General features: G+C 51.6%; 1 protein-coding gene across 3 annotated transcripts in view; it reads right to left on the bottom strand.

The window, feature by feature from the left end:
* The window catches only part of GSDME (gasdermin E), a 50,286-nt gene that overhangs the window by 13,978 nt on the left and 23,242 nt on the right, over nt 1-13,066 (bottom strand). For all 3 annotated transcript variants that reach the window (XM_033088923.1, XM_033088925.1, XM_033088924.1), the window contains 3 exons: nt 6,218-6,389; nt 4,415-4,535; nt 63-227 (listed from right to left, as the gene is read on the bottom strand). In XM_033088923.1, the coding sequence (XP_032944814.1) occupies nt 63-227; nt 4,415-4,535; nt 6,218-6,389 (458 nt within the window). The remainder of the gene's footprint in view (nt 1-62; nt 228-4,414; nt 4,536-6,217; nt 6,390-13,066) is intronic.

The following is a 13,066-nucleotide window of genomic DNA, read 5'->3' as shown; positions in this document are numbered from 1 at the left end:
CCGCTTGGAGCACAGCCTTCACTTAGCCATCAGCCCACTATGTCCCACTCTGCTGGCAATACCTTGTTTTAAAACACCCAGTGGTCCATCCGGGGCAGACGGCCCCTGCCCACCATCTGGCATGTCCACAAATGCAAACTCTCGAAAGGGCAGGGGGTCCAGGAAGACATAGTCGCTTCTCCTCTCGTGCTCAAAGCCACCCTGCTTCCCTTGGAGGAGGCAGAATTCTGTGATGCGGGAGAAAATGACAAATCAGCATAGGGTGAACTTGCCCTCGCTGGCTGGCACATCTCAGACCCCGCTTTTCCTAACTCGGATTGGGCAGGAAAATACATCCACCCTCTTCCCCGCTAACCTGCTCCCTACACACGTGCTGTTTGACCCACACTCACCCACTTCCTAAAAATACAGGAGAAATAGTTGTTCTTAACATAAGGCTTTCCTGCGTGTCCTCTTTGAACAGGTAGGAAGCAACCTTACACACATTGGAGGTATTTCCTTCGTCTGATTTGAACAAACCATCTCTAAACAAACAGAACTCACCACATATGAATGAAACAGAAAATTTGAATGAGACGGATAGATTTGATTTGACTGGGCTAATATTATAGACAATATAGCGACAATATATTTAGGTGCGTAATTGGTTAGGTTCTATGGCTCTGTTTTTAAGGAGTCAACTTTTCTTCGTTAACAAACGACACTCTACAGCAATAAAAAATGAACTTATTTCTGCAATTATATGAGTGAATCTCAAACATGTTGCGTGGAAAATCCAGACACAAAACCTATCCTATATGAATTTATGTGACAGTAAAACTATCATTTTTTAAAGCCGTATCTTTTAGCGATACTGAAGTATTTATAGGCAAAACAATATTTGCTTCAAAACAGGTGAGTCCCGGGGAAGGAGGGAGGGAGGTGGTGAAATTCCAGATGAAGCATCAATTGCTCTCATTCTTGGAGCATGAAGCACATGGGCTCATTGTATTATTATCTCTACTTTTGAACATGGGTGAAATTTTCCATAATAAAGTTTTACTTTTTTTAATAATAAAAAGAAATGTTTCCTTAAATACTTCCATATTTGAGAACCCGACTAAGGTATCTAAATTGTGGGTAGAAAAACGTAGCAGTTCTTATGTCCTTGCTGAGAGAAAACAATTAAGTGAACTCATGAATGAGGCCTCTTTTATGCTGCTGTTTAATCATTTATGTACTTAAAGCACAGGCTACGGGATAAAAATGGGGCTGAGCCTGGTACTTGCACGACATGTGAAAGACAGGGGTAATCAGCACACACCTTCGTTTGCTCGCGGGCACTAATGGCATCGTAAGAGGGAATGGCCAAGACAAATGAAACCCTTCATTTACTCCCTCACCCACTGACCCCCTCACTGAGCACCCAGGCTGCCGCCGGCTCGCTCCTAATTTTGCACCAGGCACTGAGGTGGATAAGTGTAAACTCGCCCCCCAGGGAATGACTGCGCTCTCCACGATTAGCCACCATGGCTGTTAACACAGCATCAAATCCCGCCACGAGCTCTGTGGCGTCCCCAAGTGATACTTTAGGATTTCATATCACAGCATCACTCCTGCCTCAGCACGCACACAGCCCCCTGACACGCTGCCAATTCCTTCCTTCTTTCTCAGGGTCAGGCGCTGTGCGAGGAGCCAGAGATACAAAAGGACAACCCAGGCCTTGACAATCAGATGGTCCGAGCGAGGTGGGGGTAATATTGTGGCTGGCGTGGAGGAGGTGAGTGGGTCGCTGAAGCTGGACTGGCAGGTGCAGAGAGAGAAACAGCAATGGTTTCTTGGACGAAGCAGTGCCTAAGTTGTCTCCTAAAGGTTCAGTAGGAAGTAGCAGGGCGCAGAGGCAGGGCGCAGGCTCCACCAAAACAGCAGTCGTGGGGCTTGGGGACGAGAGAGCGGAGTGTTCTCAGATGGTGGGTAAACTTGGGCCAGATCGCGGCCCGGGAGGTGCTGGGGAGGAGAAGGACAGCTGCACGCACACTGGGGCTGGGCCACAAGGCCAGAGGAAGTGCAAACTCTCTTGGGACAAAAGGGGCCTCAGAAGGGTGTTCGAGCAGGTGAGTGAGAGGACCACATTTTTATTTTGAAATCTTCACATTAGCTATACTGCTAGGATGGAACAGGTGGGAAAGAGAAGCAAAGGAGCCAGTTAAGAGTCTGGGTGGGAAATGGGGGTGGGAGATGGGGGGACCTGTTGGTGAAAGAAGGGGTCGTGGTTGAGAGAACCCCTCATCAAGGGTGGCTTTACAGATGCCTCCCCCAAGGGACCAGGAAGGAGTCAGCTCCTCTCAAAGGTTCAAAGGACAGACAGGATGCTGTCAACTGTACTCCCATCCAGATGGTGGGAGGAGAGCTCAGGCCACCCCATGAGGCCCTTCCAGCCCTGTGGGTCTGTGTTTATGATGCCAGATAAGAACATTCTGTGGCAAGAGCGACAAAAAACACCGATAGGAAAATAAAAGCAGAACTGGCTTAAAAATCAGGCACTGACCACCACGCTGCACAGGCGTAACAGTGGGAAGTGGGACAATGAATGGAGCAGAGCTTCCCAGGCCAAGGTGTGGGAGTGAGCCAAAGGAACCCCGAGAATTCCCCAGGGCACCTCTTCCTCTATGCAGCAGCACAAAGAAGAATTTATTTTCAAAGACAGGGAAGCAAGCCAAGATAAAAGGCTTGAAATTGAAATGCAAACAGGAGAGCCACACCAGGCAAGGCTGTGTCTTTCCAACCTCATCTGAGAAAAGAGGCCCCCTGTAGGAGTGACAGGTGCCCCACCAGAGCTGCAGGCAGGACAAGATGCTGCCATTTCCACGGAGACACAGGATGGGGCTTCCGTGGCCCCACTGCCTGGACTGGCACCCTGGCCTGGCCCCCAGCCACCGAAAGGTCCTCCCAGCACCCATCCATGGGCATCCTCAGGTGCCAGCCAAGCTTGCAAAAAGCCTCACAGAAGTGACACCTCAACTGCAATCCAAAGCATCCTGGGCTGGAATCACATAATACATGCATTTGAGAACATGACTTATCATATACTAACAACTAAAACGGGAGGGACAACTTCGCCATCTTAATAGTGCAGTCTGTTTGGCAAACAAGTCTTTCAGAAAGAATAAAACAATGCCCAGGGGGATGCAAATTTGGAACCAGGGCCGAAAAGATATAGGCCACAATTCTTGGTATTCCATGCGTCCCTGACCTCCCTCTCTAGGCCAACTTCTTAAAACTGACCCCTTCGCCTTCCGTCACCTCCCTGAAACAGGGAGGGAGGCTCGGCAATTGCATCCTGGTCCCCAGCTATCTCCTCCGGCTCCTCACAGGCCTGAGCTTGTCGACCGTCCCGTGAGGACCGTCTGTGTTCTGGGCACCCGCAGCAGTCGCTCGATGCTGTGGTAACTCGTGTGCTCATGGTGGGTGCCGAGGCTGACCCCCGGAACACTCCGCATCCCTCACCGGGTCCTCCCCGCCCGACTGGAACCAAATGGCGGATGAGCCAGAGACAGCCACAGACGTGGTCGGTTAGGGCTCACTTTTTAAAACCATCTCCGGAGATGTGAAACTGCACAACAGCCGAGTCACCGAACGAACCTCCACACACCCGTCGGCCGCTCTGACGATGGCTCTTTACCTCTACCCACCCCGCACCTTCCTCGTTCCCATGTCATCTGTGAAGATGTATCAGTTTCTCTAAAACACAGGTGGCTCTTTTAGAAACATTAACTACATTATTATTACCGTACTCCAAAAGGACAACAGGCATCTATTCTGTGACATGTATTCATTCACGACCCCCAAGAAGCAGTCCGTTTTCTCGGACTCAACACAACACCGTCTCGGGAAAGGTAAGGCAGGCCGCACACACCTGGGACTGGCAGACACAAGCTAAACCAAAGCCCTGAGCTTTTCACATGATGCAGGGATCGGGATCTGCCAGCTTCAAACGCACTGGTGAGGGCACCGTTTCTGGCTTCATATCGGGGGAAGGGAGGTGAGCTGATAATGCCGATATTAATAGCTAAGGTGCAGGATTTCACAAACGACCACTGTGCCACGCGCTTCCTCCCAGAGATGAGTAAGGCTCAGCAACATGCAACCACTGGCCCGAGACCTCACAGGGCGGTGTGGCACCAGGGCTGGTCTCCAGTCTGTCTGGCAGCAGAGGACACATTTGTAACCCTGTGCCGAGCCGCTGAAACCTTCCCAAGGCCGCTCACATGTCCCTTTCCCACGGGACATCCCCAACTCCTCTCATATCTCTTGTCTCGTGATCCCCAAGGTGGTAGGGGATCCTCTACAAGGGTGTACCCCAGGGGCAGGTGGGGTGACTCTCCGCATCGGCTCCGCCATCTCCCAGGAGCCCCAAGCAGGAGGCGGCACTCACCAAACTGGCCGTCCAGTTTCACATACAACTCAATGACGCCGTAGGCGACGGTGGTGGGCGCCGGGATCTCCAGCACCACGCTGGTGTCCTTGATGACCGTTCCATCCTCCGTCGCTGACACCTGTGGGCGAGAGCACATGCTCCCACCTCTGCACTCGGACCCCCCCTCCCCGGGCCTCTCTGGCCCCCACTGGGGCCAGCCTACAAGCCTTGCACACAAGCGGTGCTCAGCAAATGCCGACATAACCCAGTGGAAAGGAGGAGCCAGCCGGCAGAGGTTAGATTTCATCCTTGTTGGCCTCAGCATGTGCACACAGATTCCCAAGGAAATGGCCAACCTGGTGGCACAAAAGTGAGATTCCTGAGTTTGGGATACAGCGAAGTTAGGTCTACAGTGCTAAATAAAGATAACGAAGAAGGCACAATAACTTCCCATTTCCCTCACGGAGGATTATGGAAGCCACTTTGAAATCCTAATGAGAATCCTACACAATATGGAAGCCAGAGTGGGAGACCCTAGCAGGGAGAGAACCCTCCACGCACATTGTTCCAGACCCCTGAGGATGGCACATGGAGCTGTTAAAACCAGAGCAGAGGCCGAAGGGAGGAGAAGCAAGGATGAGAAGGACGGGCAGGAAACGCCAAGAAGTCAGGCACCAACACTCTTGCCTGCAAAGACTGCTACACACGGCCTTTTCCCACACAGGCCTGGTGAGAGGAAGACAGGAATCTATTTGTTGCCCAAACACTGGAGATCGGAGACCTTTGTGAGCAACTTGGTCCTGACCAGAGTGTGATGACAGGCAGCCTCCGACTCCCAGGCGGGCTCGGCGCTTCTGGTGGACTTCGCCGTGGGCAGAAACATGGGCAGGGCCAGCTGAAGCGATGTCCCCTCGGGCATGTCCCTCAGCACTGCTGTCCATCCCGCCCAGCTGGCCCACCCCAGGGAGAGTCCAGGTCCAGACCTGTACCTCCACCTCCTGCAGACACAACATTCCTGAGTCCTCTAGCAAAGGCCAAACGTTACCCCAAAGAGTAAATCTCTGAGTCGAGTACCAGGCACCGGGGCAAGATGGAGGGGACCCAGCATGGCCTGACAGCCTCCTGTGTCACTAAAGTCTAGGACTGGCTCAGAGGTCAGCTTGTGAAGACTGTAATTTAATCCAGAAGCATGTGTTTTTGCGTATCCAGATAGACAGATGTATAGATCCTCCCCTTCTCTAACTCAGTCTGCAAAGGATATAAAGCAACGAATCCCACAGTAATCATTGTGAGACTCCTGACCCAGAGGAGCTCTAGGGGTTATCTGTGCATTTGGCCTGGCCAGTGCCCATCTGACCCATTTTCCTTTGGAAATGCACCTGACCCAAGCCAGTATGGCCAATCAGAACGTCCTATGCCCTGACCTTGAGTCCGCTTCAGGAATGGGCAACCCAGGAGATGCAATGACACCCAGCCCGGAAGCTCTCTTCCCCCTAGGGTGGCAGTAGGTGGGAGGAGAGCCTGGAGCTTGCACCACCAGGAGAGAGGGAATCGGCCCGCAGAGAAGGCAGCTCACAACATTCTCCAAGTCCTGGATCCATCAGTAACTGAGACCAGCTTCCCCCAAACATTTCAATTACATGAGCCAACAAATGCTTTCTTGTTGAAGCCAGTTGGAGCTGGACTTCTCTTAACTTGCTACCGAAAAAGCCCTGATGAACGAAGACACCACCCTGATCAAGGTCCCCATGGCTGGAACCAGAGAAACCACTGTGGCCTCAGCCCGCTGGCCCCACGCGTTGGCTCCGGGGACGCCCGCACCTGCACGGTCTTGGTTTGGATGCCCACCATGCCGCCACACTTCTCCTCCACCTGGACGTGCTCCGATATCACGCACTTCTGCGTCGTCACTATCTTCTGTGTCAGGACGCACAGGACCTCATGCCTCCTCTCCAGCACCTGCCGCAGCACAGGGTTTTCCAGATTTATCTTTCTGAAACAGACAGGGCTGTGAGTGGCCTCGTGCCTCAGGAGAATGGATACAGCATGCGTTTTCTCCTCGCACAGCTGGCGGCTGAGGAATGAACAGGTGACAACCCGCATCGTTTATTTCCTGGCGATGAGAAAGGGGGCGGTTCATCAGAAAAGCATAAATTGAACTCTCCCGAGGCCCCCTGGGAGCTGCCACACCTCCGGAGAAAGGCTAGACGCTGGAGGGAAGGGAGCTTCTGTCAAACAGCAGAGCCACTTGGTTGTCAAGAAGGAAGAAAGGAAACCCAAGCACTGCAGGAGCTGCAGTCCATCTGCCTCACCCCTGGGGGACTGCACTTGTCATTTAATCAGAGGCTGAGGGACCACAGGCATCACAGCCTCCGCCCAGGAAATACAGGATCACTGCATGGGGAATGCTGACCGGTTGCCTCTGACAGAGGAGAGAGGAGGAGCAGGCCGCAAGTACACGCAGTGATGGAGACATTGGATTTGAATGAAAAAGGAACCTCCTAACCTTTCTGTCCCGGGAAGTTGTATGATCTCTTAGAAGGGCTTTTACATCACATTACAGATTGAGAAACTGAGGCCAGTTAGGTGTGGCCTGCCCAGGGTCGACTGGCACACTTGGGGCTCCCATGCAGTTACTCTGGGGAATTTCAAGAAGCTAAATTTCCATCTGTAGGAGATGATTTCATACTTAGAAGCAAACAATGAAATAACCTCTCTGGAGATCTCGTTCAACACTCTGAGTCTGTGAAGTGAACAGGAAGAGAACCAAATTAGAGTTGGCCTCCACATGAAAACAATTACGATGTTCGCTGTAGTCCTTTTAAACAGTCCAGTTAGTTACCTTGCGAAGCTCAGCACCATCCTTAAGCACACAAGGTGGAGGGTCAGTCACCCCACACTCGCAGCAGACAGACTCTCCAGGTTTCAGAACGTATTCCCAGACTGGAGTAGCTGGAAAGCTCCTATCTCTATGGAAAAAGTTGCCCGGAGTGGACACAACTTGTAACCATCAACAGATGAATGGACAGACAAAACGTGGTACATACAAACAATGAGAGATTATCAACCATACAAGGAATAAAATCCTGACACAGGCTACAACATGAACAAACCTTGAAGACTTTACGCTGAGAGAAATAAACCAATCACAGAAGGGCAAATTCTGGATAATTATACTTATGTGAAATATCATGGCTAAGCCAGTTCACCACCACACGAAGTAGATTCGAGGTGACCAGGGCTGGAGGATGGGGGCAGACGGGGGTTCTCATTAGAGTTTCTGTTAGCGGTAATAAAAACGTTCTAGAAATGGAGAGTGCTGTTGGCTGCCCAACAGGGTGACTGTACTGAATGCCATTGAATTGTACACGTAACAAGGGCTGACATGACAAATTTTATGTTATATATATTTTATCACAATAAAAAAAAAGACATGAAAAATGGTTCACTCTCAGCAGTGGCCAAAAAATGCAAATGATAACAATGTTTCACATATATTAAATCAGTAATAAAAATTAAATGACAACAACAACAGAAAAGGTGCCCCCGGGGGGGTCTTGGAGCCTGCCAGCTGGGGTTCCAATCCCAGGTCTGCCCTCCGGTTGGGTGACCTGGAGTGAATTACTCCATCCCTCATGTACACTGAGGGTAAGGACGCTTTCCCTGGGGGCTTGTCGCAGGGTTTCGATGGGACGACAAGCAGGGAGCAGCAGGCTGTTAAAGGCACCAAACACCCGCGGACTCCAGCCACTTCCTGTGTCGCTCTCCTGACACCAGCAAAACAAAGCCACCATGTGTGCAGTTGTTGGGAAATGTGAGCTCTTGACTTGGATCGGAGGTTCTTTTTCACGTCACTTGCTTAGAAACCCCTGTAATGGCTGCATCGCACCTCAACCCTTCCCCCAGGCTCTAAAACTGCCTGCCCTCTGCGACCTGCCCTCCATCCCAAACCCCACCTGCTGCTTTCTTCTCTCCGTAACTTACACACGCCGGCGCATGCCATCCCAAGGCCTCGGAACCACGTCCCCGACCCTACGGCACAGATGCTCGTCACCTCCTGGGGAAGCAGGCGTCCCCTGTGTGAGGAAAGCAGCATCCCTGTCATGCGGTCACACCTAAGACCACTTCTCTGGAGAGCAGAGTTCCCCACGACACTTTTCTAGCTCATTCGTTTAATTGTCCACTCTATGTCCTCCCATTAGACCACACACTGCACGGAAGTCGGGCTGTGCCCATCTGGACTGCTGCGTAGCAAGGACTCGAAACATATTTTTGGAATAAATGATTAATTAAAACCTGTGGGGTTTTTCCCTCTTCATCTGTGTGCCTTAATGAATGTGTAAATGTGTAAGTCTAGATGCATCTGTGTGTGAAAGAGAGAAAATATACGGAAGATGGAGGAAAGGGAGAATTAGCAGTGTGGTTTGAAGAATGATATGGAGATGGAAACCTTCCTAAAAGACGGTGTTTTGGCCCCAGAGGCTCAGGCTTTGAAGACGAAAGCCAGTGTATCCACCAGTCAGAACTACATGTGATGCCTGTGCTCCTTTCTGCCGTGCTCCTCTATGTACTGTACACAGTCTTCCAGCAGATTCTTCACACTCGCCTTCCTCAGTTACAGCTCAGGCATTGGCTCATCCCCACGTGAACAAACACCAGAGAAGCGGGACCTCCCAGCCCACAAGCCCAGGACGAGTGAAGGCCGCCTTGCGTCTGAGTGGCTGCTGTGCTGGGAAGCCCTGCACTGCTTCGTGCCTGTCTGTTCCACCACGGCCCCAGTGCCTGTCTGTCTGAGTCAATGTTAAATTATCTGAAAAGAGAAAACTCCGCCTAGACCACCTAAGACTCCACTGCTGAAAATGCCCACCTCTCCCCAGACCCCCTGTGTCACCCCACCCCAAACACCAGAAGAACAAGGGAGGAAAAGTCAATGGCAGGAACGAAACTTTCTCTGCATCTGAAGGCAGGACAATCCCGACGTGCTTGCAGGGCCAGTCAAGCACCTGTGACGCTTTGCTGCCCAAAGCGTGGCCCCTGTGGGGCAGCCCCTACCCCCGCCCCCATGCGGCAGGGGAGAGAAGCCTGGCCAGGGACAGGGCCCATCCTCATGGCTAAGATTTGGGTGACTGGGGAGGAGAGAGGGCCATGGCCGACAAATGCTCTCCTGGGCGATGAGGGCAGGCAGGCTGGTGGCTGGGATTGTTTCCTGGGAATGTGCTGCCACCTTTTGGAAACTGAAGGCTGGACAAACCTCCTCCTTCAGTTAGGAGAGGAGACCTGGTGTAGACAGAGGGGAAGCTGATCATCAGGGAAAATGGACTGTTCATTTGAGGAAGAAAGCAATGGCCGGAGGGATCTCTTCCCCAGTCTCCTCCCCTAGTTAACACGGCCAGACCCAGTGGTGGGAGCCGGAGCCTGGCTCTGGCCCTCAGAGCAGGGACCGCTGTGTGATGGGACTCCCCTGGGCCCACCAAGGGGGAAAACCGGCCATATTTCGATGTAATTCACTTACATTTATAATCCTATATAACGTATCATGTGCATTTCCAGAGGTCCATGGTTTCTTCAGACTAATGGATTATGGATTCAAGTAACAAAAAACGTTAAGACCCTAGATAAGGGATTTCGTAGGTAAGAAACAAGGAGTCCCAGGGAGGTTGCAGACAGTAACCTAAGTCACACAGCTAAGGAGCCCCAGTCGCTCTTTCATGGAGCCCCAGGCAACGACCGAAGCACAGCAGCTCGGCCCCCACTGCTGCTGTCGCCCACCCCGGGGAGAGGGCAGCCTGTGGCTATTCCCGGAAGCTGACTTTCCTCGTTAGTTAACTCTTGTACGGCTATGTCCATTTCGACATGTCAGGATCTTGCACGTCTAGTTAGACCTGTGGCTGGGGGCTGGGGGCTGGGAGGAGGTTTTATATCCAAGTCCTCTGGGAATTTTCCTCAGAATATCCATATCTGCCTGTTCTCCCTGCCCCCATCCCCTGCTGGCTGCAGCCATGCACACTTAGAAAATTCCTCCTCGTGTTGTCCCATTTGCTCCATCTCTCCTGGGTCCTCTTAAGAATCACTGAACAATACACACAGAATGTCTTCAGGAAGCGACACAAAAATACTAGGAGCAGTGGTGGGGAGCCAGATGGCTGGGAGCTTAGGGGTAGGGGACTTTTCACCTTTTCTCTCCTGACCTTTTGACATGAAAACCATGTGAACATATCAATTATTTGAAAGCATATTTTTAATTAAAAAGGCCTCTGGACAGACTCTAAGCTCCTGGAGGACAGAGTACCCTGCTCCTTTGCTGGGTCCTATGGCCACAGAATTCTAAAGGGCAGGGTTGGCACACAGCTCTCGTCCCCAGTCTAGCCCAGGGTCACTGCCCACAGACAGGACAACTGGGACAGAAGCTGTCCCACCAGAAAATAAGCAGCCAGAAGGTTCTCATCCTCTTCACACAAATTTTTAAGGACATATTTTCAAGGACAGCTCGGGGTGCCTCTCTCTTCCTGGCACTATAAAAGCAAGAGCAGGTGCAACAAGACAGATGCATACATAGTATAATTCATTTTAAAGGGTTGGATGCAAACAGACACATCCGGGAGCAAGTGAAGGGGAGTACCCACTAACAGAGAGAAGGTAGGCTTGCTGACCCCCACCCCCATTGTCCTATGGGATCACCTTCCCTCTGTGTACCTGGCAGCTCTGGATAACATAGATACCTGCCATCAGCCCCGGAGGTAGCTCCCAGTTTTACCCTCTGCTAGCTGGGTTACTGTGTGCTGTCTCTGAGCCTCTGAGGCTCAGTCTGCACATCTGTAAAATGACAATTGGCAATGAGGCTGATTCTAGTGGGGGCTTGCATACAATGAGCCACACCGGACCCACGTGTAAATGTTTCTTTCCTTCCGCTGTTGGCAGGGAAGCCCAACCAAGGTCCCTTTCCCGGACGGTCAGAACGCTTCATGACATAAAAGCCCTCGGCCAGGGAGCAGACCCTCAAAGCAATTAACACAACAGCTACCCAGCTACAGGACCGGAGTTGGCTGAGGGAGGTGACCAGGCGGAGCTGCTCGGCAGCAGCAGGCAGGATGGCAACTGACAACCGGGGCGCAGAGCCCAGAGGCTGCGGGGGCGCAGCCGTGGGCCAGGGCGGCCAGCAGGAAGGCAGGCTCCTCTCCCAAAGCACCTAAAAGCTCCCCAGCCCTAGTGAAGCTGCTCTCTCTCCAAGGCTGAGGCTTTAATTTCGCTGGTCTCTCCTCAGGCTTTGGCAGCCAAAATACAAAGCAACAGAGAAGAAACCCAGAGAAGACTTTTAAAACTCTATTACTAATAAAAGAAGGAGTAAGGAGCTTTCTCTTCCGAAGCATAAATGCAGTCCCAGGATCCTTCCTAGACACAAGGGGAGGGCATGCTCATGCAGACCCCCACCCCAAAACTCATCATTCAACTCCACAAATAGCTGAGTCCTACCACCTGCTATGAACTAGGCTGGATGCCAGGGGTTTCTCCATGAGCAAGACCGAGGTGGGCCTGCGAGCACCACCTCCTGCGTAAATAATATAATAACATGTGCTAGTGGGACAGAGTTTCCGATGGCACTCTGACCCAGCTCTCCAAAAAGTGGGGTACGTCATGCCACGGTAGGAGCCATCAGCTTTTGTCCGGTCTGCTGTAGAGAAATTATGAAACTCCAGGGGCTCCAGGGATTACCAGTTCCGGGGTGGAACACCAGTTTCATCTTGATTATGGCCTCTGCTTGATCCATCCACGACTGCTAAAAATCCTAAGACTGAGTCTCGGCCGGGAGGGGCAGGAAAGCTGTGATTGACTTGCAGTGTGTACGCAGGCTTGGGAGTGACGAGGCCTGATTACCCTCTCCCATCCAACACCAGCTCTCAGAAATGGAGACTACGCTCCTCACTGGTGACAGACGCTCCTGAATCACATGGCAAGTTAATGGCAAAAATCAGGACACACGTCCTCTAATTCTTCCCCCAGCGTGCTTTCTAAGACACTGTTCTAAAAACCGACAGCAAGAGGCACAGGACACAAATGCACTCTGAAGAAAACAGTGCAAGACTACGAGAGCCGATTGCAACATCTCCCCAGGAACAGACGTTGGGACATTAAAAAGAGCCCAAAGATGGTGGCCGGCGTGTTACTGAGAAAGTATAGAGCAAGAATTACTAACCCACAGAAACGTAGATATACATTGACGATTAAGGCTTTAGCAACCTTTAGGCATTTCTCCTAAAGGGTTTTGATTTACTGGCTGATGCTACAGTGAAAGAAGAACTGTGTGTCCACAGACCAGCTGTAAAGTGGAAAAAGAAATGCTGTTTAGATTAGGCCTTTGCACATTGCCTGTAAACTTGGCTTTGCTCTTCCGACATTTCATTAAGCTGCAAAGTCTGCTTCTCTTTTGATAGCCAGTCTGTTCCATCTACAGACGTGGCAAAACACCCACGAAGCCGTGACTAGAGTTTAATTTCAGTAGCCGCCTCCTAAAACCCTGAAATGCAGATGCCATGCTGCCCCCATCTGCCTGTTTATCCCTCCAGGGGGACATGCCTTGCCCCCTTTAAAGTCTGTAGGCTTCCTGAGAGGGAAAGGGTGGAAAGTGGCACCTGCACCATTTCTATAGGCACAGCACCGAGCATGCTGGGCCGG

This window comes from Rhinolophus ferrumequinum, chromosome 20 (genome assembly GCF_004115265.2).
Source record: "Rhinolophus ferrumequinum isolate MPI-CBG mRhiFer1 chromosome 20, mRhiFer1_v1.p, whole genome shotgun sequence".
Taxonomy (NCBI): Eukaryota; Metazoa; Chordata; class Mammalia; order Chiroptera; family Rhinolophidae; genus Rhinolophus; species Rhinolophus ferrumequinum.
The sequence above is the reverse complement of the archived record's forward strand: the minus strand, read 5'-3'. Positions and strand labels throughout refer to the sequence as shown.